Below are 26,584 nucleotides of genomic sequence, written 5' to 3'. Positions count from 1 at the left end.
TGCACTTCACCCTACCTAATCCACTCCACTCTATGCAATGCCACTCCAAGCAGTGACATCAGGGTAACACAACTCCTCGCAGCGCCACTCCACGCAACGCGGCTTCACACAACACCACTCCACGCAACGCCACTCCGCTCCACGAAGCACCACTCTATGCAGCGACACTTCACTCTGCTGCACTCCACACAACTGCACGCCACTCCACGCAATGCCACTCTACACAGCGCCACTCCATGCAGCGCCACTTCAAGCACTGGCACTTATGGCAGCGCCACTCTTCGCAGCGCCACTCTACACAGTGACACTGTATGAAACGACACTCCACGCAGTGACACTCCAAGCAACGCCACTCAGTACAATATCACTCCAGACAACGTCACACCACCCTGCTCTACACAACGTCACCCTGCTCTATGCAACACCGCTCCATTTTACGCAGCGCTACTCCACGCAGACCTGATTCACTCTACGCAACTGTACTTCACACAAGTGCACTTCACTCCAAGCAGCGACACTCAAGGTAATACCACTCTGTGCAACGCCACTCCGCTCCACACAACCCCACTCCTCTCAATGCCACTGCACTCCATGCAAACCACTCTGTGCAGCGCCACTCTGTTGCACGCAATGCCACACCACGTGTCACCAGTGTACTCCGTGCAATGCCACTTCATGCAACCCCACTCCATGCGACGCCCCTGCACTCCACACAACTGCACTCCGCATGCCACTCCATACAACGCCACTCTACACAGCGCCACTCAACACCACGTCACTCCACGCAACGCCTTGCCCCTGCACTCCACACCGCAGACCACTACACGCAACGCCACTCTACACAGCGCTACTCAAGGCAAACAGAAATGTACTCAGGACCCGAGTTTTAAGGGAGGAGGTCCCAGCTCCGTGCTAACGTTCTGTGTGATTCTGGCCACTCATATTGTCTTTAGTCATTCATGTAAGAGGATCACAGTAAATAGACCTACAGGAAGTGACTGTAAAAAATCTGCAGGATATTAGAGCAGATTTTTCAGCAGTGACAGCATGTCTCTGAGTGACAGCATCAGGACTTTCAAGCTGCTGACATGGAATATCCCATAAGTGAGGGTGGTGTCAGATCTTACTTATTCGCTCACTCATCCATCCACACCCTCCTCTCCTTGAGTAAAGCTTCAGCGATCTGGCACTAACATTAAAAAAATATATATATTTTTGTTTTGTTTCCAGTTTATAAAACTGTGTAGAGGGTGCCACATTCAAATACTGACATCCACTGTAGCATGCTCACAATAAACAAAGGTGTACAACAAGGGTGAATGAAGTATTACCCGCATAATCGACTTCTCCAGGACTTTTAACCAGGTTAGTCAAGCACGTGTTGACAGTTTTTCTATCTTTTCGCCTAATCTCAGCTGAAACTGCAACTTTTACTCCACATCTTCACTAACCATGTTCTCTAAAAACCCTTTCATGTGTTCACTACATTCATGCTGTGTTTATCTCATTGGTAATTACCTATAAAATTGTTGGGGGAACGTGTCCCTATGTTGTGTTCTCTCCGCTTGGGCTTTTTAGGTCTTGCCTAGGCAGCGCTTATGCTGTCTCTTGGAGACATGCTGTATTCAGGATATGTGAAGGAAGCTCCGCCCATCTAATTGGCTGTTGTCCCTGTCCTTTGCAAATGGTGATTCTTCAGTGGTCAATAGGCTTAGTAGTCCCTCCTTAGTAACGCCTTGTCTCTTCTTGTGACCTCCCATGAGGACACTCCCTGTTACTTGTGTTGTTCCCAGCAATCTTTCAATAACAGCCTCCAAGAACTATTTTTTTACAGGGCTTTCTCCTTCCTGCTGTTGGACACGCTCTCTGCACTGCATGCCACGCTTGATATTCATGGCGGTGCGCCTTTCCCCTGATGCCTTGAACTTCAATAATGGCAGCCGCGCCCTTTATATAGAGCGGCTCAAGCATATCCTTTTTAAATTTTGTTAATTCATTTTTTAATTTCTTTATAAAGCACATATGGTGACTGCACAACGTTATCGTGTGCACCACCAAAATGCTTTTTTTTTTTAAATGTATCTGCTTTTATAAAGTGTGGCACACCAAGCTTCGGATTCATGGCGGCTGCACACCTATCTCTCACTTTGGCGTTCTACCCCAGCCACGGCTGATACAGATGCGGGGAGTGGGGACGGGGAGACATACAAACTTCTCAAGCCTGGGCAGCTGCCTATTCTACCATTCGCAACGCCCCCCTAGCGACCCATGATTCGCTTCCAGCAACCATTGTTTACAACGTTGCTGGGGGAGCGATGCCGCCGACATTGGGTCCAATTATGGAGGGTAGCAGTGGCCATGAGCAGCTGCTAGGCGGGCTGCTAGAGGGAGCCGCGGGGCAGGGACAGCACACGGACACAGCAGCAGCCAGACCAGCTCCAGGGTGCCAGTGCTTCATCTGACTTACACACTGAAGGGCCAGGCACGCTTCGCGCAATAACTGCACCCCACGCTGTTACTTGAAGTGTAAAAGGCCATTTTATTAGGACATGGTTGCAATCATTTAGACTTTATTAACAGTACATAAATGCAAGAAATATACTTTCCCATCCCATACCCACACATTCTCCATTCTGCCTTCTCAAAACCATCTCACCTGTTTGACTCTTCCCCATTCACTCGGTAACCTCCTTCCTTTCCCCATTCTCACCCTCACTTGCCCTTCAAGCATCCTCTGTTGACTTTGCCTTCATTGCCTCCTGCGCCCCGCTATCAGTCACCTTTGTACCGTTCTCCCCCCCCCTCCGAGGGGTGGATCCACCCGTATGTGACTCACCACCCCTCCAAAGTACCGCCAACCAGGGAACCCCCGTTGGGCGGCTCCCTGCCCCACCCCCCCCCACGTTCCTGGGCACCTTTTGCCTCCAGTCAGCTGACCCCGCAGCCCACCAATCCTCCACCTGTGTCCCGTATAAAATTACTATTGTTGGGACAATCGTTGATCGCGAAAGGTGCCCATACTAAGTGGGAACACGTGCCCCTTCAGTCCTGTGCATTTAAAATGCTTCCCCACTCTGCAGCACCCGGTTAATGACCATCCACCTCAACGTGCGTCCCTTGCAAACCAGGAACTTTCCCGGGCCAAACCTCAACCATGAAAGATGCCCACACCGCGGTGAATGACCATACCCCACCTGGGCCTTCATCCCGTGTAAACACGTAACATTTCATGGGGCTACTCCTTGCCGTAAATGGTGCCCCCCATCACGGTGAACAACCATCCACCACCTGGACCAGTGTCCCGTATAAACAAGCAACATGTCTGGGCCAATCTTCAGTCTGAAAAAAGGTGCCCCCCCTCGCGGTGAACGACCATCCACCACCTGGACCTGCATCCCGTGGAACAAGTAACTTGTTTGGGCCAATCCCTGTCCGCAAGAAAGGTGCCCTCATCGCAGTGAAAGACCATTCACCACCTGGACCTGGATCCCGTGTAAACATGCAACATTTTTGGGCCCATCCTTGTCCAAGAAAAGTGCCCCCTCGCGGTGAACGATCATCCACCACCTGGACCTGTGTAAGCAATTAGCATCTGCGGGCCAATCCCTGTCCGTAAAAAAGGTGCCCCCATCGCAGTGGACGCCCATACGCCACCCGGACCAGTGTCCCAAGTAAACCAGCAACACTTTTGGGCCAATCCATTGTCCAACACAAGATGCCCCCCTCGTGGTGAATGACCCTCCACCCCTGGGACCTGCGTCCCTTGTAAACAATAACAGTTTGGACCACTCCTTGTCCGTAAAAAGGTGCCCCCAATGCAGTGAACGACCATTCACCACCTGGACCTACGTCCATGTAAACACGTAACATGCTCGGGCCAATCTTCGTCCATGAGAGATGCCCCCGTCCCCCGTGGATGACCATCCGCCACCTGTGTCCCAATGTAAATAATGAAACAGTTCCAGACCACTCCTTGGCCGTGAAAGGTGCCCCCTTATGAACAAGACCACCTATTTCTCCTTGAAAACAGTCTCATCACCAGCGTGCCACGACCTGGCCAGCCAGTTCACTAACCCCCCCCCAATCCCTTCTTCTGCGATGCATAATTCATTCACATGACCAGGTTGCCCCATGCTCGATCATAGGGTAACGCCAGTCCTGACATATCCCCAGCATACGTTTCTCACACGCATGTATCCTCATATCGGGCAACCTCTTATTTCTTGTGACACAATGTCCGCCATACTGGCAACAACACACCCCCCAATTTCATTCGACTGGTTTCCCCCATCATCTCACAGCCAGATGACTGTGGTCCCCTCCCAGTGACGTCTGTACACCTGCTAGGTCACTTCCTGTGCTGTCCAATTGCCGGGAGAAATGGCCACCCCATCCAGGCGACTTCCCTCGCTCCCGCTCTACTCCCAGGTCCTGTGATAGAAAAAGAAGGATTAGTCCTGCAAGAAATACATCCTTTTCCCTCAGCACTCGTTCGGCAGTCGTCCCAAATCCAACCGAGAGGCCCCTAGTCCAGTACCTATGTCGCCAGAGAACACCTTACTGTACTCCCGGCCTCCTCATTCCTCAGCCTCCCCCCCACCCCACTCGGGGTCCTCCTGCCGCCACAGCCCCCAATATACAAGCACCCTACGTCTCAGTAAGATAGCCTCACCACAAAAGCCCGGCCTTCGTATGAGACCAATAATGCTCGAAATTCATGTGCCCCATGTTTTCACCCCCAAACACCGGGCGCTACATAGCCTGTCACCTCAACCACCGCCCGCTTGCCTGCCGCTCCACCTGGACCATAAACTCCCGGCTCCAGGGTTTGCCCTAACATACACCCCAGTTCCACGAAAAAACCCTATGGAATATATCATATCGTCAGCGTCTTTACGACACTACCACAGTGTTCAGGCTTCCTGTACCCTGCCTCCTCGGCCATCCCCGCACATACCCTACCTCACACTCCTTTGCCGTACCATTTGCATGTGTCCAAACAATGGCCCTCTCCGAGCCTCCGCATGCACCCTTGCACTCATGCCTTCGGTATCCCCCTGTTTCCCCATCTAGAAACCCCACCCCCTGCAGTACCGCAAACCTGCCCCGGCCATGCCTGTGCGCCAGTCGCCTGTCCCCCTGGTACCTGCTCCCCACACACCCCCTGCGTAGCACTTTCCAACCATGTATGCGCTGCCGTAGACCTTCCCATCCATCCCGCACTTGGCTCGAGTATCCCCCTGCCCTCACGGAAAAATTGCAATGCAACAAGTCCCTGATACGAAACCCCTAAACTCTCTGTTATATAATGCTTTGCAACCCCAGCCCCCACCAAGTGTGGACCGCCTATCCGACGAGCTCACCCCGCGCAATCGGTAAGCCGTGATGCAAAGCATGCCACCTCCTACGTCGTCGTCGGAGGCCTGGCTTCCTCTCAGGAGACATCGAGCGCCATGCACCTATGGCCTCCAGCTAACCGGGAAGGACCTCTTGGACCCGACATCGTCCCCCCCGCACCCACCTGCGTAACAGCATTGGGTATCCGGTCGCCCTGTCCCCGGATGGACCCCCCCCCCTCCCCCACCGAGCAATCTGCTCTGGCCCCGTATCCTCCTCTGAAGTGAGCCTACGTAATGCTGCCAAAATCCCTAACACGCTCAGCTGCGGGTAGTGTCTGCCTATTGCGTTGACGCCCTCCCTGGCGTCGCCACATTTGAACCTACCTTGACCCGACTCCCACCTGTCGTAGCCCCCTGGAAACAACCCTTCGGTCCTCTCACCTTTCACTGCACCCCCCCAGCTGCCGCCGGGGCAAGTGCCCGGCCCCTGAAACCCCACCCTCATGTGCTGCCCCAATGTTTTGATACCAATGACCGATTACGTGCCGACTGGCACCTCCGGCCCCATGTGCGATCGTGATCAGTGCCCCTGTCATCTGGACCTTGGTTACCATATAGTACGCTCGGACCCATCCCTCCCATCGCTTGGTCCCCATCCTGTCTCCTGCCACCTGCCGCAGCAGCACTGGTATTTCCGCAACATCCCTCACACCCATTACACACCCCAGCCGACCAGCCGAAGTCCCCATGTTCGCCCTGCTTTCCCAATCCCAAGGCCTCAGCCGTAATCGTGTACCTGAGTGTCTGTCCAGGACCTCCACCATTTGCCATGAGATGCTGTTCCCTCATTCTCCGTGCCCTCAGCAGTCTGTGGCCGCACTGAACTCCTGCAACAACAATAAAACAGTCCGGTTACCATGAACCCCCCCCCCCCCCCCCACCTCCTTTAGCAACCCGCCTCAGCCCCGTTCACCTCAACTGCCATTCCACACCTCAACCCCGTCGCACACCTTCTCATAGCTCCCACTTCCTCCCTCAACATCCATGCCAGCCGACCCGCACTCCTATCCACAACATCCAAACCCTCTCTCACAGATTATCTTCAAAACTTTGCAAAATTCTCAACAGTGCATTGTGTGCTGCGCGATACCGCGACGGAGGGCAGGCCGCCACGGACCCCCCTATTGCTTCTAGCCAGCGCTCTGAGGCCGTCGTGCGCCTCACTGGCATCCTTCTTACTGCCGGGCTCACTCGCCGGTCCTGGATCCCCCCCCCCCCCCCCCTCGGCCTCGTGCCATGCAGGCAGTCCCTCGCCCCTGCCCCGAGTACCCCTAACAATGCCGCCTGCAAGCCCCAACAGCGTCCCTGGACACGCCCCCCCCCCACCTTCCTACTGGGCAGTGACCCCTGCCAGGACCCGATCTCGCCCCCCCTCCCTACTGGGCCCCCCAGTGCACTGGCCCACCCCCGGGTCTCCCCCTCCACCCCCCCCCCCATGGGGTGCCAGTTAGCTGGCAGGGAGGCCCCAAATAACCCACAAAGACTGAGGGGCTCCCACACCGGGGTGCTATGCGAAGTCCAACAATCCAAAATGCCCCGCAGCGCTCACAAATCCCCCCCCCCCCCCAAACACTGAACGAGCAGCCAACTCCCTACCATGGTGTGAGGGCAACATCTGTTCCCCCCCCATCCGCCGCCGGCGCCCCCTGCCCCCCTGTAGAGAGTGGTATTCATTTGTATTTCACGTGTGCCAAGGGCGTCCCTTCCTAATAGCGAGTCCATCACCCATGTAAGATTGCAAAACACTCGCAGTTTACCACCCTTTTTAAAAGGGTGGTAAGTCACTCACAAACAGGAAGGGGTCCCCAGGGGACCCCTTACCCTTTGTGAATGGGTGCGTAAATATTTTTAAGAGCAGCAGAAAAGTTTCATTTTTCTTTTTAAGTTGAGCCTAGCGCAGCACGCATGCACTGCTCGCTCTGCGAGGCATGCTGTAGTAGACTATGCTGGGGAAGCCTCGCCCACTCTCCTCCCATATTTTTCATTGGCTGGTGTAATTGTCCTTGGTAAATGCTGGCTTATGATTCATTATGAGGCTTGCTAGTCCCTCCTTGTTACCCCCTTGTCACCATTTGTTACCGCCCATAAGGACTGGACCTTTTAATAGGCACGTTACACAAACTGTTTTATCTAGTGAGTGAGCACTGATGGGGACAATGGCAGCTGCTTTATTTTGTCGTATTTGCATGTAAAGCGCAGTGCCCGCTTCTGGGACACTGTGCTCTGTTTTTGTTTTTTTATTTCAAACTTTAATACTGAGGGCAGCCCCGCTTCAGGGACACCGCGCTCGGGTTAATTATTTTTTTTAAATTAACTTTAGTCATGAGCGCTGAGCCCGCTTCAGGGTCACCGCGCTCTTTCGTTTTTTTTTTAGTTTTTTTTTTAAAGTTCGATGAGCGCGGCACCTGCTTCACGGACATCGCGCTCTGCAATGCAATAGGTGCTGCTTTTGGTATTCTAATGAGAATGCCTTTTAATTTGTTATAAAAGGCATTGCCATTTGCAATGCCAATAGCCAATGCCAATAGCTCCAAAACTCGCAGACCTATTGCATTGTAAATGCTTGGTTCCTTAGTTCCGAAGTCGGCTGCTCTGATCATAGCGCCACGTCCTTCTTTCTCTTCCCTACTACTCCTCCACTCAACTTCAACATAAAAAGCAGAGGGAGCCGCAAACGGATGCGCACACAGTTTGGGAACACTTGTGTTAAAGTTGCTGTGTCATACAAACATTAAAACATTGCACCTCTTATTCTGCATTCAACAAAAAACAATACCCGAACAACCTCCTTTATTAAGCTGCATCAAGGGTGCAATACCTTATGTGGCTAATAGTGGTCTCTTTAGAACTTCAGAGGGACACCTAGTAACAGCCTGTGGTACTGCACCCTTTCCTTGTTTCGTGGACTTTCTTTTATGGCTTATGCTACTGTTCCATCTTTCCTCTTTCTTTTAAATCACTACTCGTACCACCCCTACTTTTCACTGTTTCCTTTCCATTCTCTTTCCTTCCTATCTCTTTAGATAGGACAAATATAAACAAAAACACATAACTAAGAAGCATTGTCATTTGCAGCGCCAATGGCTCGAACTTTCACTAATGCGAGACCAAATGCATTGCAAATCCTTGTTTATATGGGGGTGGGTATGTTATTCAAGGGGCCTGGTGTGTTTGTCTACCAGCTTCAGGAGAAATTTATCACACTCTGAAATGGGGCTTCTGCTGCTTTTTGATGTTTTGTTGGTGCCAGGTCCACTCTACATGGCCACCCCTCTTCCGCCCATCTGGGGAGTTCTGCTGTCCATGGTAGAATTCTAGGCACCGCCTTCGTTTTTCCATAGTACTGCTTGCTTGCTGTGAGACCTGTCTGTAACATGGATTTCACTTATTTGCTTTGCTACTGCCATGTTGTTTGTGGCCTGTGAGGAAGCAAAGCTTGTCCGGCTGCTGCTTGATTCATAAGTATCCCATGATGGGGAAAGGTTCTGCTGCTGCTGTACCTGTTTTCTTAAGTAGGGGAGCCTGCATTTTTTCTGCTCGAAGTGTAGCTGTTCTATGAAGAGGGGGTGTTTCCACTGTTATTTACCCAATTCATTAAAAACTCAAAGGATATATTGAACGCTCCTGCAGTTCATGCACTATAAACCAGGGACGTTTCACAGTATTTGATGTGAAATACCAAAACCTATAGCCCTGACGAAGGCGCCTGACTCCGTAGGATAAAAATTCAAGTGCTGAAACTTGTTGACAGCAAAGACTGGGGAGCAAGGTCTCATGCTCGACCCTCCTGTTTTTAATTTTGTGGTAGGAAGGCACCAGTAAAACTATTTTAACCTCACCCAATACAATTGTATTGTAGATTTGACAGTTTAACAAATGAAGAACATAAATGTTGACATAATAGACATAACCTCACAGAGAATAGGAAACCCACAGCTAGAAGACTCTGCAACCAGTGAACAGTAGGACTCCAGGATACTTTCAAGTGCTAGATGTGGAATCTATCATAGAGTGTACCACTCTTTGTAGGTGAGGGTTGATCATCCTACGTGGCCACATGAATGTATGCTTACTCCATAAGTGTTGCACTCGGAACTCTATCAACACGAGGGACAATCCTACTGCAGGGTGTCTTCAGAATACCACCCGCAGGGCGCGCTTTTCATATACACTGCATACCCAGCTCCAGAATCTCACCACTCGTCACTGTTACTGACAATACACTGATGAGTTCTCCACTTGACTGAAAGGGATGGTTCAGATAATTAACTTGTGTAGCCCTGATGAAGTATAAGAGATGTTCTACCACTTGAGTAAACACCTGTTGGCTACAGTCCACTGGTGAAGAAATAAGACAAGATTGGCTATAACCTTGTCTTCAGCAGAGACAGGTCATCTCAGAGGACTTATGCAAACCTAGAGACTTATCCCTGATGTACGGACTACCTTCACTTGTGCTCGTCCTATGGTTGTGTCTGTTTACAGGGAGCATACAACAGCCCTTTAACTCCTCTCTCTCCTTCTTTAGTTTGTAAGCTACCTGTGTCATACCTGTCCTATATGTCTGAGAGGATCATGTTTAATTTGGTTTTGACAAGTGAAACGACCGGTTTTATTTAATAATCTAGACAACTTTGTAATAGTTGAAAACCTAGCTGAAACGTTGCTCCTTGTCATGTGTGACACCTGTGACCAATTCTGGGATTTTAGCCAACAGCACTTTGCATGCTGGGGGTTTGAGCCCATAAGCTTGTGTTAAAAACAAAAGTAAATTCCCCACAATGCAACGTGCTGTTGGCTGAAAAGTCAGGAATGACTGATGGTGTCATATGTCATACAAAGTGCCATTTGTGAAATGTAAAATAAAATTTAGTGCCAGACTTTCTGCCTTTTTTCTTGTAGGCAATAAAGTGTTAAACATTCCAGTGAGTCAGAGGCGGCCTTTAAAAGGCAGGTGCACATGTCACTACTGATTGGCCAACACTAAGACTTGTTAAAAAGAACAATCCGAGCCAATGAATGTGCCTGATAAGTCATGAGAAAGGAAAAACAGTGTGCTGGCGCCCCTTGTCCTGAGCCCATCCTTGGCCTAGGGGATGCTGTGATCTGGGTGGAGCGCCGCAGGGATGCAGCCTGCATTGAACAGGTGCGGCACGTGCTGCCGGTGCAGTACCCGCTCCTGCCGCCAGAGGTCTCACCCCTTCTCTTTCTCCTCTCTCCGCAGTGCGCCACACCCTCATCCAGGAGCAAGTGACGCAGACCTTCGACCAGTTCGGGGAGTTCATGTTCCAGCTGGACGGTGATGAGATATTCAACGTGCAGGCGGCGACCAAGCAGGTGTCCTGGAGGCTCCCGGACTTCGAAACGTTTACTAGCTTTGAGGCGCAAGGGGCTCTGGGGAACCTGGCTGTGGATAAATCTAATCTAGGCATCTGGATGAAGAGATCAAATAACACAGCAGCTAAAAATGGTAAGAACTGCCCTTTCTCATATAGTGACGATCAGACCTGACCAGAGCTCACACACTGATCATCAGTACTGACCAGATGCAGATAGATAGAGATCGAAAGATACATTGATGAAGATAGGGAGGTGATACATAAATGGAGATGGACGGATAAAGAAATGATAGATAGATAGATTAATAGATACATGGATAGACATACAATCATAGATAGATGGACAGATAGATAGACACCCATAGATAGATTGAAAGATAGATAGGCAGACATATAAATAGATTTATAGATGGATAGATTGACTGACAAAGATAGACAGACATATGAACAAAGTTAAACAGACAGATAGAGACAGAGATAGATAGATAAACACATTTAGATAGATGGACAGACAGACAAATGGACACAGATATATAGACAGCTAGTTAGACAGATAAACAAACGTAGATGAACAAAGATAGACAGATTAACAAAGATATATAGATAGACATAGAAAAGTAGAAAGCTTGACAGATAGAATTACAGAGAAAGATAGAGAGAGATAAGTGATAGACAACGATAGATAAATGTAGATAGACATAGTGATAGATGGACACACAGAAGTAGAAGTAGATAGAGGTGAGTAGTTACTGATAAACGGATGCATGGAGGTACCTTTTTTCTCTCTTTCTCTCAATCTCTCTCTCTCTTTCGTTCTCAGTCTCTCTCGTTCTCTCACTGTTTCTACCTCTCACTCTGTCTCTTTCTTTCTCTCTCTCTCTCTCTCTTTCACTCACTGTCTCTGTCCAACTTTCTTACTGTTTCTCTCTGGTTGACTCTCCTCATCACTCCCTGTCGTTCCAGGGAATTTTTCTGCCACTCCCCATCTCTCTCTCCATGTCTTACTCTGTTTTATCTGTTTTCTCATCATGTCTCGCTGTCTAGATGTGCCTCTCTTGATCTGTGTCTTTTATCTCTCTCGCTCTCTTTCTACGTTCCTGTTTCTCTGTTGTTCTCTACCGGTCTCTGTCTATCCCTGTCTCTCTCTCGCACTTTCTTTCTCACTCTCCCTTTTTAGGTCTCGGTCTGCGTAGGCTGCGCTTGCGCAGTCTCGCCGGCGAGATCTTGTGTTTCTTAGTGTGGGGCTTGAACCCGCCCCTCTTCTCCATTGGCTGGCTTCCTAAACGGAGGCCAGCCATTGGAGGAGAGGGGCGTCTGTCCATTTAAGCCCCGTCTTTTTCGGATTCGGGGGTGTGTTTTCTAGTTTCTTTCTCTCCTCTGGAATGTAAACATTCCAGCCAATGGGAAGAGGAGAGAAAGAAAAACACGCCCCCGAATCCGGAAATGACGCTGCGTTTCTCCGAGGCATTTCTGCTTGACCTCGGAGAAAGATGGTGGTGTTCATGGCATCATCCCTGTCCACCATGGTACCCCGTACACGGCCCGGCTGGTGCTCGTCCCCTCTGAAGTTCTGCAGTACCAGGGGATTAGTGGGGGTTAAGTAGTGCAACGAGGAAACAAATGCAACTATAGAAATGTACGCTCTAAACTGGTGCTCATGTGAAGCGCTGCAATACCTTCATGTCGAGTATGCGCTATATAAATCTGAAAAGAAAAAAAACAGAGGGTGCTAGAGGAGTGCAGAGCTGCAGAGCTGCACCCCCTGAACAGAGGGCAAGGCAGGGTGACAGGGGAAGGACGGCCTTGGTCCCCGTTTCCCTCCCTATGCCCCCGCTGTACCTTGTCAAATAACGAGGAGCATACGTAAGCCCCCCCCCCCGCGTCACCTTTTTTTTCGAGTTCAGCAGTCTCCGGACACACCCACTTCCTGAGCCGGTCCTGCCCACTGCAGTCACAGCCAATGGGTACTAGGGAGGGCCCCAAGCACCGCCCCCGCCCCAGACCTCCCGGGGACTGTAAGAGGCTTGGGGGAGGCGAGTGGGACATTGTGGAGCTATTTGTATTGTTGTGGGGTTGGGGGAGTACAGGGAGAGGGAGGGCGCCGAGATGAAGAGGCAATCTCCTCCTGCTGGGCCCAGCTACGACCCTCGGTCCATATGTATTGACAGCCTGGGGTTTGGAGAGGAGGCAGATGAGTGGGGGTCGTGGTGCGTAGGTGTGGGCTTAGGGTTGTCCATGTAGGGGGGCCCTGATCTCCCACTCGGGCTGCTCTGGAGTAGACCACACCATGCGTGGAATAAAAGAGGCGAGGTAGAGGGTGCTTGCATAATAGCACAAAGCCGCCCCCACCCCTTTGGCATTTGTTTGGAAAACATTAATGTGGTGTTCTACTTGCATAAAGATAATTTAACTGCTTTCGCTGTCAGAGCTCTCTAATTGACCCATGTGGGAGGAGATGTGGGCCAACGGCTAGAGCTATCGATTTGGAATCGGTTTCAGAGTCCCGGCGTCGGCTCAGCATCCTGTGATTCTGGACAAATCACCTAATCTCGCCTTAAACACATTAATAGTGAATCTGACCTTGTGTAAAGTCATCTGGTGCGTATGTAAAGTGCTCCAATGCCATTGGGCCTAGTTCGCCTGTTTAAAACTGCAAATAAAAATAAAGCGTTTCGCCGTGTTCTGTGAAAATTAATGAATGAGTGAGTTAGCATCATAATGCGGTGCATTTTGTGATGGTATTGCTTAATTAGTTTGTCATGTTAATACTGCATGAACAAAGGTTTTACACCATTAGTACCAGTTTAACATGCGAGTACAGCCATAAGCAACAAAGAGACCAGTTAACATTTGAACAGGGTCTTCTAATACGCAGCAACAGTTGCTGCAGCGTTTTTTCATTTGGTAACTTTTGACCTGTTTCAGCTAGAACCTACACTTCTGCATATTGTGCAGCAGATGATTCGTTATGTGGCAAATGAGGCAGACCCATAATTGTGCAGAAAACTGCACTGCCGCAGAATCGTATCGTTAGAGTGGCCCTGGGTACCAGCCCTATCCACCAATATTTGCATTGACATTGTGGTGCAAACATAGATGGGATACATCTTCTGATATTTGTCCCGTGTATGACTTTCATGTATAATTAGGGTTCCCACTTTATAGTATTTTGTTTTTGCCTTTTCCATTTGTATTTCTACGTATTTGGTTTTGCTAATGGTATAAATATTCATCCATATTTAATTTGGGATTTGCGTACTTAACATTACATAACATTACATTTGGAACGGTTAAGGCTCCCCATTAATCTCGTAGTGATGTTGGTGCAATATGGTACCTGCAAAGCCATTTGAATTATGCAACAGAATAGGAGCCAATTATGTTGCAGGATTGACTAAATTATGGGGCACTACAAGGCACATTATGCATCATAATGCGGTGCATTTTGTGATGGTATTGCTTAATTAGTTTGTCATTTTTACATGTTACATGTTAAAACTGCATGATAATAATAATAATAAACAATAAATAATAAACAAAGGTTTTACACCATTAGTACCAGTTTAACACGCGAGTACAGCCATAAGCAACAAAGAGACCAGTTAACATTTGAACAGGAGGTGAAGTGGGTGCCACTTCTGCTTTGGCTCCCAAGATCAATGTGTATGTGTCTAGATCTATGTGTGTGTGTGTGGCTCTCTATGTGTGTGTGTGTGTGGGTCTCTATGTGTGTGTGTGTGTGGCTCTCTATGTGTGTGTGTGTGTGTGGCTCTCTGTGTGTGTGGTTCTGTATGTGGGTGTGTGGCTCTGTGTGTGTGTGTGGCTCTGTGTGTGTGTGTGGCTCTGTGTATGTATGTGTGGCTCTGTGTGTGGGTGGCTCTGTGTGTGTGTGGGTGGCTCTGTGTGTGTGTGGGTGGCTCTGTGTGTGTGTGGGTGGCTCTGTGTGTGTGTGGGTGGCTCTGTGTGTGTGTGTGGGTGGCTCTGTGTGAGTGTGGGTGGCTCTGTGTGTGTGTGTGGGTGGCTCTGTGTGTGTGTGGGTGGCTCTGTGTGTGTGTGGGTGGCTCTGTGTGTGTGTGGGTGGCTCTGTGTGTGGGAGGCCCTATGTGTGTGTGGGTGGCTCTGTGTGGGTGGCTCTGTGTGGGTGGGTGGCTCTGTGTGGGTGGGTGGCTCTGTGTGGGTGGCTTTTTTTGTAGGTGGCTCTATGCGTGGTGGCTCTGTCTGTGTGTGGGTAACTCTGTGTGTGTAGGTGGCTCTGTGGGTGGCTCTATTTGTGTGTGGGTTGCTCTATGTGAGTGGCTCTGTCTATGTGAGTGGCTCTGTGTGGGTGGCTCTGTGTGTGTGGGTAGCTTTGTGTGTGCGGCTCTGTGTGTGGGTGCAAATGCAATTGGTCTCGCATTTGAGAGTGATTAAGGTATTGACATTGTAAATAACAATGCCGTTTCTTTAAATGTTTTAAAAACAGAAACCTAAACAAAAATAATGTCATGAGCAATGCCAATAGCTCTAAATTTAACAATGCCGAGACCATTGCATTGTAAATGCTTGTTTATTACTCTGGCTTTCTTCGCTCTGTCAATCTCCTTTTGTCTCTTTTTCCATGTCTCTTGCTCTCCTTATCTTGTTCTCTGTCTTTCCTATACTCCTCCATGTCTATCTCCAAATTTCTCAATAGTTTATTCTGTCTTTGTTTGTGCCTATCTTTCTCTTATTTTTTCTGTCAATCTGTCTTGTTACGTCCCCTGGTGTCTCGTCCCATTTTAGTGCCCGGGACTATTCTTAATGTCCTGGATGAATTGCAGATGCAGGCCTGCCAAATCACAGAGTGCAAAGTGAAACACGGTTTCATCCATCATCGCAAGCTGACCTGGTGAAGAGCCACGATCAAGATTGGGTTTCTTGAATGATAGTGGAGCCACTATCTTGAATCGGTTTCTTGAATGATAGTGGAGCCACTATCTTGAATCGGTTTCTTGAATGATAGTGGAGCCACTATCTTGAATCGGTTTCTTGAATGATAGTGGAGCCACTATCTTGAATCTGTTTTTTAAATGATAGTGGAGCCACTATCTTGAATCTGTTTCTTGAATGATAGTGGAGCCACTATCTTGAATCTGTTTCTTGAATGATAGTGAAAAGCCACATCTTGAATCTGTTTCTTGAATGATAGTGAAAAGCCACATCTTGAATCTGTTTCTTGAATGATAGCGAAGAGCCACTATCTTGAATCTATTTCTTGAATGATAGTGAAAAGCCACATCTTGAATCTGTTTCTTGAATGATAGTGAAAAGCCACTATCTGAAATCTGTTTCTTGAATGATAGTGAAGAGCCACTATCTTGAATCTGTTTCTTGAATGCTAGTGAAAAGCCACTATCAAGATTGGGTTTCTGGAATGATAGTGGAGAGCCACTATCTTGAATCTGTTTCTTGAATGATAGTGAAAAGCCACATCTTGAATCTGTTTCCTGAATGATAGTGGAGAGCCACTATCTTGAATCTGTTTCTTGAATGATAGTGACTACTCACTATCTTGAATTTGTTTCTTGAATGATAGTGAAGAGTCACTATCTTAAATCTGTTTCTTGAATGATAGTGAAGAGCCACTATCTTGGATCTGTTTCTTGAATGATAGTGGCAAGTCACTATCTTGAATCTGTTTCTTGAATGATAGTGACAAGTCACTATCTTGAATTTGTTTCTTGAATGATAGTGAAGAGTCACTATCTTAAATCTGTTTCTTGAATGATAGTGAAGAGCCACTATCTTGGATCTGTTTCTTGAATGATAGTGAAAAGCCACTATCAAGATTGGGTTTCTGGAATGATAGTGGAGTGTCACATCTTGAATCTGTTTCTTGAATGATAGTGAGAAGTCACTATCTTTAATCTGTTTCTTGAATTGTAGTGAAGAGCCACTATCAAGATTGGGTTTCTTGAATGATAGTGGAGCCACTATCTTGAATCTGTTTCTTGAATGATAGTGACTACTCACTATCTTGAATCTGTTTCTTGAATGATAGTGGCAAGTCACTATCTTGAATCTGTTTCTTGAATGATAGTGACAAGTCACTATCTTGAATTTGTTTCTTGAATGATAGTGAAGAGTCACTATCTTAAATCTGTTTCTTGAATGATAGTGAAGAGCCACTATCAAGATTGGGTTTCTGGAATGATAGTGGAGAGCCACTATCTTGAATTTGTTTCTTGAATGATAGTGAAGAGTCACTATCTTAAATCTGTTTCTTGAATGATAGTGAAGAGCCACTATCAAGATTGGGTTTCCTGAATGATAGTGGAGAGCCACTATCTTGAATCTGTTTCTTGAATGATAGTGACTACTCACTATCTTGAATCTGTTTCTTGAATGATAGTGGCAAGTCACTATCTTGAATCTGTTTCTTGAATGATAGTGACAAGTCACTATCTTGAATTTGTTTCTTGAATGATAGTGAAGAGTCACTATCTTAAATCTGTTTCTTGAATGATAGTGAAGAGCCACTATCAAGATTGGGTTTCTGGAATGATAGTGGAGAGCCACTATCTTGAATTTGTTTCTTGAATGATAGTGAAGAGTCACTATCTTAAATCTGTTTCTTGAATGATAGTGAAGAGCCACTATCAAGATTGGGTTTCCTGAATGATAGTGGAGAGCCACTATCTTGAATCTGTTTCTTGAATGATAGTGACTACTCACTATCTTGAATCTGTTTCTTGAATGATAGTGGCAAGTCACTATCTTGAATCTGTTTCTTGAATGATAGTGACAAGTCACTATCTTGAATTTGTTTCTTGAATGATAGTGAAGAGTCACTATCTTAAATCTGTTTCTTGAATGATAGTGAAGAGCCACTATCAAGATTGGGTTTCTGGAATGATAGTGGAGAGCCACTATCGTGAATCTGTTTCTAGAATGATAGTGAAGAGCCACTATCTTGAATTTGTTTCTTGAATGATAGTGAAAAGCCACTATCTTGAATCTGTTTCTTGATTGATAGTGGAGCCACTATCTTGAATCTGTTTCTTGGATGATAGTGAAGAGACACTATCTTGAATCTGTTTCTTGAATGATAGTGAAGAGTCACTATCTTTAATCGGTTTCTTGAATGATAGTGAAGAGCCACTATCTTGGATCTGTTTCTTGAATGATAGTGAAGAGCCACTATCTTGGATCTGTTTCTTGAATGATAGTGAAGAGCCACTATCTTGAGACTGTTTCTTGAATGATAGTGAAGAGCCACATCTTGAATCTGTTTCTGGAATGATAGTGGAGAGCCACTATCTTGAATCTGTTGCATGAATGATAGTGGAGAGCCACTATCTTGAATCTGTTGCATGAATGATAGTGGAGAGCCACTATCTTGAATCTGTTGCATGAATGATAGTGAAGAGCCACTATCAAGATTGGTTTTCTGGAATGATAGTGAAGAGCCACATATTGAATCTATTTTTTGAATGATAAAGAAGAGCCACTATCAATATTGGGTTTCTGGAATGATAGTGAAGAGCCACTATCTTGACTCTGTTTCTTGAATGATATTTAAAAACCACTATTTTGAATCTGTTTCATGAATGATAGTGAAAAGCCACTATCATGATTGGGTTTCTTGAATGATAGTGGAGAGCCACTATCTTGAATGTGTTTCAAGCTCAGATGTGAACGCTCTGCACATCTGGGCTCCATTTAGCACATCCCCAGGACACGGAGAGCGGCTCCTGATGGTTTAATTTTTCCTGTGGGGAGGGTAATTGTGGGTACTTTGGGAGTGCAGAGGGTCCAAAGTGCCTGCTCTTCATGGCCCAATCCCCTCTCATAGTACCCGCCCCCTCTCTGCCCAAATCGCATGGTGAAAACATTTCTAAAGTTGCCAGGTCTGCAAATGTTTCATGTTAACGGAAAATATTCTGCAACTACAAAGTGATGGAGAGAATATATGAATTAATCTCAGCCACTGGTGAGTGCTTTGGACCACATTCAAGCCCACCGTGCACACTGCCAGTGAGACCCTCCTCATTGCACAACATGCTACTCTAGACAGAGGCCTGCCTTATACAAATTAGTAATGATGCTGCTCATAACAGAAACAGTTTATCTCGAACTACCAGGTGAGGCCTCTCCACAAGGGAATACAAGCAGCACTAGACCAGTTTTGGCCTATGTAGGCCTACTCAGTGCTCAAAAGCCAGCATTTCAACTGCTACAGTGAAACATTGTATGGGTGCCAGAGAATCCGATGTGGTGCGCCAAGCTCGTGGCTCACTGCACAAATAGATATCAAAGCTTGCGCAGTCTCCAAGAGTACATCTTAGACTGAAGTACGTTTACAACGGGTGTAGAAACCCTTTTTAGGTCTCGCCTACGCAGCGTGCAAGCGCTACTTTGGCGTGATCTCTTGAACTCGTTCTGGGCTTTTGTGGAAACTTGTGCATGTTCTGCACTGTTTCCAATGGGCCATCATGCATATGCGGCATTTGCCTTGCGGGAGCGAGCAGGGGCGCCATCTGTTTGCAATTATCGTGCCCGCCGCCGATCGCTCCCGTAAGCTAAACGCTGTAGATGCTTGCGTGGCCACGCTTGTCTTTCAGCTCTGTTTTCTTTTTAGGTCTTGCCTGAGCCAATGAATGCGCTGCTCTGGCGAGACATCTAGTAAGTGGGTTTTCAAAGTGCTACCCAGGCTTTTGCTGGCCTCAAGCTTGCGGTTACGCGCACAATCGCGCGCAGAGCCGCCATCTGCCTTTCCTTTGTTGTCATGGGTAATTAAACGCCTCTCTCGCGGGCTTCTTTTTTTTATTGCAGTTCCATGACGTGCTCTCTGTTTAAAGCCTGCAGTGCTTGTTTAACTTTCAGCGCGCGCGCTTTTTTTATTGTTTTCCTTAAGAAGCAACCTCGGCCTCACGCCATTGGAACTCCCACGCAGCTCTGCCAAAGAACAATACACCTCATTGTGACCAATGGCCACTGTGCAGGATGTGAGATAATTTAACAATTTTAAGTGGATCATGCTGCTGTCTGTCTGCTGACCAGGGCGCCCCTTCGCTGTCTGTGCGCATTTAACTATCTGCACGTGGACATCTTCCTTAGCATGTCTTCCCTCGCGCTCATCTCCTCTCGACCCCGCATTCTGCCGGGCGCTCAGTCACGTTTGCTCTCCAGCCCACCACTTGCCGTCTACCTCTTTACGTGATTAAATATATCCGTATTGTCTTACAACATATTGCTTTCACTTAAATGTGGTTCTCCCAGTAATCTGCACGCCCGTCGCTGCTGCATTAATTACGAGGAAGACGGCGGGTACTTGAGGATGGGAGGATGAGGTGCACTTCCTCCTGCCCCCACATTCACTCTGCTTCGGCTTATGCAGCGTTTATTCCCTTCTTCTTCCTTCGCCAGAAGAGTACTTAAATGTACTTTTTCGTTTGCTGGCCTTTTCCAATATGTTCCGTCTTTGTGTGAACGGTATTTCTTTGTTTGACTTCGTAAGAAGCCGGGTTCATGATGAATTTCTGCTCACGTGCTCAGTCTTTGATTAAAACAATTTGCAGGCTCACTTTGTGCTTTTCTAAAAGTATCTTTTATGTATTTAGTTTGTGCCCTGTTTTTGCCAACAATGTAACTGTTTTTGCTCTGTTCTTTTGGGCTTTACGTACAAGAGAGCACAGCGCACTTTGTCATGAAACCACTGTGAACTCCCTAGCCAGTTTAAAATTTCTTTATTACGGTGTGTGTTTCTACTAAGTAAAAAAATCGAAATAAATGGTCCGACCAATTGCATTGCAAATGCTGGTTGTTACTTTTTGTCCTAGCACTCAAAGAATGTTTTTGCTAAGGGCTTCCCTCACAATGCTTTGTGGTTGACTCGTGCTTCCTGCACTCTGCAGATAATTACTGTGCAAGTTCCGGGCTCTGCAGGAGGCACAGTGATTAGAGCTGCCTAGAAAGTTTCCAGACGCGTCTGAAGCAGACCTGCTGGCTGAAACCCTCTTGGTTACTTAGCGAGTCTGTTTAATTTTTGCAATATTTCGTCTTTCAGCCTGTTAATTAGTAAATGCATGAAGACCAGGGGGGAAGTAAGATTCTTCTTGTTTCTTATACTATGGCCGGCTATACCCCTCCCCCTCCTCCAATGTCCGGCCCATGGCTTACAAGAGAAACAGAAAGAATCTTACCTTCCCCCTCCCTGTCTTCATGCATTTACAAATCAGCAGGCTGGTGGAAGAAATGTTTAAAAAATGAAACAGACTCGCTGAGTAACCAAGAGGGTCTCAGCCAGTAGGTCTGCTTCTGACACCTCTGGAAAAAATTAACAGGACGGGGCTGCTTTCAGCTGGATGATATCTCACAGAATAAAGAAGACTAGGAGAGACAGCGTCCCTGGCTCCACCCCGCCCCCTCCTCCAATGGCCCCGCCGGCAGAGCCCAAAAGGCAACAGAGGAGAGCTCTTCAAGCGCTCAGTGAGGTGTAGTTTATGAAGAACCTCACTTTCCCGACCCCATTCTTGGCGTTTTTGTTCAGTCCTCAATCATTTGTTTGTATTTATTTCATGAGAAGCACTTCTACTGAGTTCACACCATTGCACACACGTGGATGGAGACAAATATGTTGATGTTCGCTCCAATAAGTTGTCTGTTTTCAGAGGTGGCCCAAGTTTTGATTGGAGCCCAGTTTGGGGCGCAGGGGTCACCATCTAATCTGAAGGCCCACCAGCAGAATATCTGCTCTATGCTTCATTTTTGTACTGTATTCGGGGAAATAAAAGTGAATTTCGCTACATATAGATGCCCCATAGGCGAAGTACACAGACTACAAAGTCACACATGCAACTAATGTACATATTTCTTGTTACCCAAATTTTTTTATGAAGATGACGCGCATTGATGTGTGTAAACAGTATTACGCGTGCAAGGAAGGAATATGCTACTTACCAGTATGCATCTGTTCTTGGCATTTAGAGCTGCAGATCTACACACTGTGCATAGATCGCCATCTGGTGTTGGGCCCAGATGTTTGCACTTGTTTTTGTCTTGGAAAGTCTTTGGAAGTCACGAGGTATGTGACTCCTCTTTTGGATCATAGTGCGCATGGGTTTCGGCTCCATCCTCAGATTGTTTTTCGCCAACAGGGAAATGATGGAGCTTTGTAAGAAACAGGAAAGATGCCCATGTGTGCTGTATCTAAATAATATAAAACTGGAACAGATAAAGGTAGCCGGGGAGGCGGGTGGGCGTGTGTAGATCTGCAGTTCTACATGCCAAGAACAGATGCATACTGGTAAGTAGCATATTCCGTTCGAGGCATATGAGCTGCAGATTACACACTGTGCATAGATTATATAGCAGTACTCGCTTCTAGCGGCGATCACCAGTATCTGTTGCAGTTGTTTGAAACAATTTTTTAAGGACAGCTAGGCCCACACTAGCTTGTTGCTTAGTTTGCACATCTACACAATAGTGTTTAGTGAAAGTGTGCGGTGTAGACCATGTAGCTGCTCTGCAGATAGCATCTAAGGGGATGTTCCCTAAAAATGCCATGGAAGCCCTTCTCTTACGTGTAGAGTGGGCTTTAGGGGGAACAGATAGTGTTAGTTTTGCTTTGTGGTAGCAAATCTGTATGCATTTAACAATCCATCTAGCTATCCCAGATTTGGAGATGGGGTTGCCTGTGTGGTGGTGAGAAAGACACGAATAGTTGTGTGGTCTTACGAAAAGGTTGTGTTCTCTCGATGTAGTAGAGTAAAGCTCTTTTGACAATTCGGGTGTGTAGAGCTCTTTCTGCAATGGTTTGTGGCTGCAAGAAGAATACGGGCAGTTCCACAGATTGATTGAGGTGAAAGGGAGAAATGACTTTAGGAAGGAATTTCAGATTAGTGCAGAGAACAACCTTATTATGATGCATTTGCAGAAAGGGTTCTTGAATGGTGAGTGCTTGTATCTCACTGACCCTTCTGAGCGAAGTAATGGCTACAAGGAAAGCAGTTTTCCATGTTAAAAATTGAAGCTCACATTTATGTAGAGGTTCAAATGGAGGCTCCATTAGTCTTGTGAGAACGATGTTTAGGTTCCACACAGGTGAGGGTGGCACTCTGGGGGGAATTATTCTCTTAAGGCCTTCCATGAAGGCTTTTATGGCAGGTACTCTGAAGAGTGGTAGATGCTGTCTATTTTGTAGATATGCTGCTATGGCAGCAAGGTGTAGTCTAATAGACGTGTAGGCTAGGTTGCATCTTTGTAGGTGTAGTAAGTAGCCTACGATGTGTTGGATAGACACATGTAAGGGATTGACGTTATTGTTGTGACAATAGGTCACTAAACGTTTCCACTTGGCTGCGTAGCAAGCTCTAGTGGTAGGTCGTCTAGCTTCTTTAATGATGTTCATACAGTCAGGGGGAAGATTAAGGTAACCAAATTCTAGGATTTCAGATCGCAAGGTTGAGCTGAGCTGGGTCTGGGTGTCTGATCTCTCCATGGTTCTGGGTTAAGAGGCGTGGAGAGAGGTGTAACTTTTGGTGTGGAACTATGGAGAGTTCCAGCAATGTGGTGTACCACGGTTGTCTGGCTCAAGTCGGAGCAACTAGGATGAAAGTTAGGGAATGTTGTTGTAGTTTGCGCACCACTAATGGAATGAGTGGGAGAGGCGAAAGGCGTACGCAAATCTGCCTGACCAGCTCATCCATATCGCATTGCCTTTGGACAATGGGTGTGGATATCTGGCGGCGAAGCTTGGGCATTTGGCGTTTTCGTGGGTGGCGAAGAGGTCTATCTGTGGTTGCCCCCACATTTGAAAGAATGGTTGAAGAACTTGTGGATGAAGTTCCCACTCGTTGATCTGTTGTGTTTGACGGTTCAACAGATCTGTAATGGTGTTTTGGACTCCTGTGACATGTTGGGTTAGGAGAAAAATGTTTTGAGGTATGGCCCACCTCCATATGCTCTGTGCTAGCTTAGAGAGCTGCAGAGAGTGTGTGCCGCCCTGTTTTTGGATGTAGTACATGGCTGTCATGTTGTCCGTGCGGACTAAGACAGCCTTGCCTGAGACGTGTCTTTGAAAGGCTTTTAGGGCTAGGAATATGGCCAGTAACTCCAGATGGTTGATGTGGAGTAACTTTTGTTGAGGTGTCCACCTGCCCTGCATGGTGTGATGTATTAGGTGAGCTCCCCAGCCGGAGAGCGATGCGTCCGCAGTTAGAACTATCTGAGGAACCGACTCTAGGAACGGTCGCCGTTTGGAAAGGTTTTTGGTGATCCACCACTGCAGAGAGCGATGGGCACGACCGTCTACCAACACCAGATCTGATAGTTGACCCTGAGCCTGGTTCCATTGGCGTGCTAAGCACTCTTGGAGAAGACGCATCTGGAGTCTTGCATGAGGTACAATGAATATGCAAGAGGCCATCATCCCTATAAGTTGCATGAACACTCGGGCTGGAAGAGAGTGTTGTGGTTGAAATTTGGCGCGAAGAGCCTGTATGTTTGCTATCCTGGCAGAACTGGGGTAGGCTAGCACTCTTGAGGTGTCTATGGTGGCAGCGAGGTATTGTTGTACGTGGGACGGATGCAGATGGGACTTGGCGTAGTTTACTGTGAACCCCAGGTCGTGAAGTAGTTTGATAGTGGCATGAGTGTGTTGTACACACTGGTTGTATGAGCTGGTTTCTATGAGCCGGTCGTCTAGGTATGGGAAGACGTGGATGTGTTGTCTTCTCAGGTATGCTGCCACTACCGCTAGGCACTTGGTAAACACCCGTGGTGCTGTGGTGACTCCGAATGGGAGTACTTTGAATTGGTAGTGCTGACTGTCCACTACGAATCTGAGAAACTTCCTGTGAGCGTTGTGAACGGGAATGTGGAAATAGGCGTCCTTGAGGTCTAGGGTGGCAAGGAAGTCGTTCTGGGAGAGCAGAGGAAGTACCTGCTGTAGTGTGACCATGTGAAAGTGGTCTGTGTGTATGTATTGGTTTAGGGGTCTGAGGTCGAGAACGGGTCTTAGAGAGCCGTCCTTTTTTGGTATGAGAAAATATAGGGAGTAAACTCCCTTGTTTTGTTGGTGGGTAGGAACTGGTTCTATTGCACTTTTTTGTAGGAGGGAGATCACCTCCTGCTTTAAAAGTGACAAATGTTCCTGTGACATTGGGCGTTGTTTGGGTGGAATGGATGGGGGGGTAGATGTTAGTTCTAGACAGTAGCCTGATTTAATTATCTGTTGTACCCATCTGGAGGTGATGGTAGCCCAGACATGAAGGAAATTGTGGAGTCTGCCCCCGAATGGAGTGGAATAGTCTGGGGGGAGTGGAGGGAAGTCATTGGGTGGGGGTGGAGGCAGAGCGGAAGGTGTTAGTTTTGCCTCTGCCTTTGTTGTTGTTACCTCTGTAACCGCCTCTTTGGTAACCCCTAGTGAAGGTGGATTGGGTAGGGGCCTTGTAGGAAGTGGAGGTGCTGTCGGAGGAGTAGCCTCTGGTGGTGCTTCTAAAGGAGGAACGGCGAAAGGAGCGCCTGGGAGCTTGCGACTGCAAGGCTCCCATAGATTTTACCATGTCTGTGTCCTTTTTCATTTTTTCGAGGGCTACGTCGACATTAGGGCCAAACAGGTGTTTCTCATCAAAGGGGTGGTTGAGGATGGAACTCTGAACCTCAGGTTTGAACCCTGAAATGCGTAGCCAGGCATGCCTACGCAGAAGGACGCTAGTATTTATTGCCCTGGAGGCGGTGTCAGCTGCATTCAGGGCACAACGGATGGAGGTATTAGTGATTGTTTTACCCTCCTGAATTAGTTTGTTGGCCCTATTTTTGTATTTGTCAGGGAGGTGTTGCATTATGGACTCCAGCTCGTCATAATGTGCCCTGTCATATCTGGCTAGGAGCGCTTGGGTGTTAGCAATGCACCATATGTTGGCCGCCTGGGACGCCGTCCGCTTGCCAGTGGCGTCCAGGAGTTTAGACTCCTTATCTGGCGGTGGAGCCTCACCTGATGCCTGGGAATTGGCACGTTTCCTCGCATTGGAGACTACCAGGGAGTCTAGTGGTGCGGGGCCTCTAATGTAGGTTGGATCTGTTGGGGCGGCCTTATATTCTCAATGCGGGGGTTGATGACCCTGGCCCTAACCGGGTCTTTAAAGACCTCTGGTGCGTGCTTAATAACCCCCTTAAGCATGGGTAGAATTGAGGTGGACCTCTGTGCAGTGTCAAATGTGTCTAAGAGGAAATCCTCCTCCACGGGGTCTGTGTGGAGATCAACCCCGTGGTAGTGGGCAGCCCTATGGAGTAGCTGGTTAAAGCCCATTGTGTCCTCTGGGGGGCAGGGTCTGGAAGGGTAAAGATCGTCCTGTGGGACGTTGGGGACGTCTGGGATGTTGTAGTCGTCCCATGGGTCTGGGGAGCCCGTAGGAGTAGGGTCCCCTGTTGGTTGGTCGTCCGCTCCGTCCCCTGTGTCGTAGCAAATGTCATCATCATCTGGAGATGGTGTGGGAGAATGATTGGGTGCAGGAGGAGGAGGAAGTGGAGGAGGTGAAGGAATCCTCAAAGGGGAGGTGGCAAAGTCTCTCCTTTTTGGTGGTGGAGCTGGTGCAGGCTTGTCCAGTGGTCTTTTTCTGGTGCTAAGCGTCAAATGCCCAGTCTTTGGTGATCAGGGAATTACTAGTGAACAGACCGTCTAGTGTGTGACAAGCAAGATGTGTGGGCTGCTTGATTAGTTGTGACAGCCCTAGTGAGGCTAATGATTCGACTAGCGCTTCTGTGTCTTTATCAGATTGAGATTCTAAGGGTTAAGCACTGCTTATTTTAGTGACTTTTTTTGTTTCAGCCTGGCAAGGATTGTGGTTGTTGCCTGAGTATGGTTTCATCCCCCTCAACCAATAA

General features: G+C 47.7%; 1 protein-coding gene across 1 annotated transcript in view; it reads left to right on the top strand.

Moving 5' to 3' along the window:
• Positions 1–26,584, top strand: part of LOC146869817 (mamu class II histocompatibility antigen, DR alpha chain-like) — a 58,893-nt gene that overhangs the window by 9,580 nt on the left and 22,729 nt on the right. The window contains exon 2 of the mRNA XM_085618881.1: positions 10,624–10,869. Within this exon, the coding sequence (XP_085475007.1) occupies positions 10,624–10,869 (246 nt within the window). The remainder of the gene's footprint in view (positions 1–10,623; positions 10,870–26,584) is intronic.

The sequence above is a fragment of the Triturus cristatus genome, chromosome 1_1 (genome assembly GCF_964204655.1).
Source record: "Triturus cristatus chromosome 1_1, aTriCri1.1, whole genome shotgun sequence".
Taxonomy (NCBI): domain Eukaryota; kingdom Metazoa; phylum Chordata; class Amphibia; order Caudata; family Salamandridae; genus Triturus; species Triturus cristatus.
The sequence above is the reverse complement of the archived record's forward strand: the minus strand, read 5'-3'. Positions and strand labels throughout refer to the sequence as shown.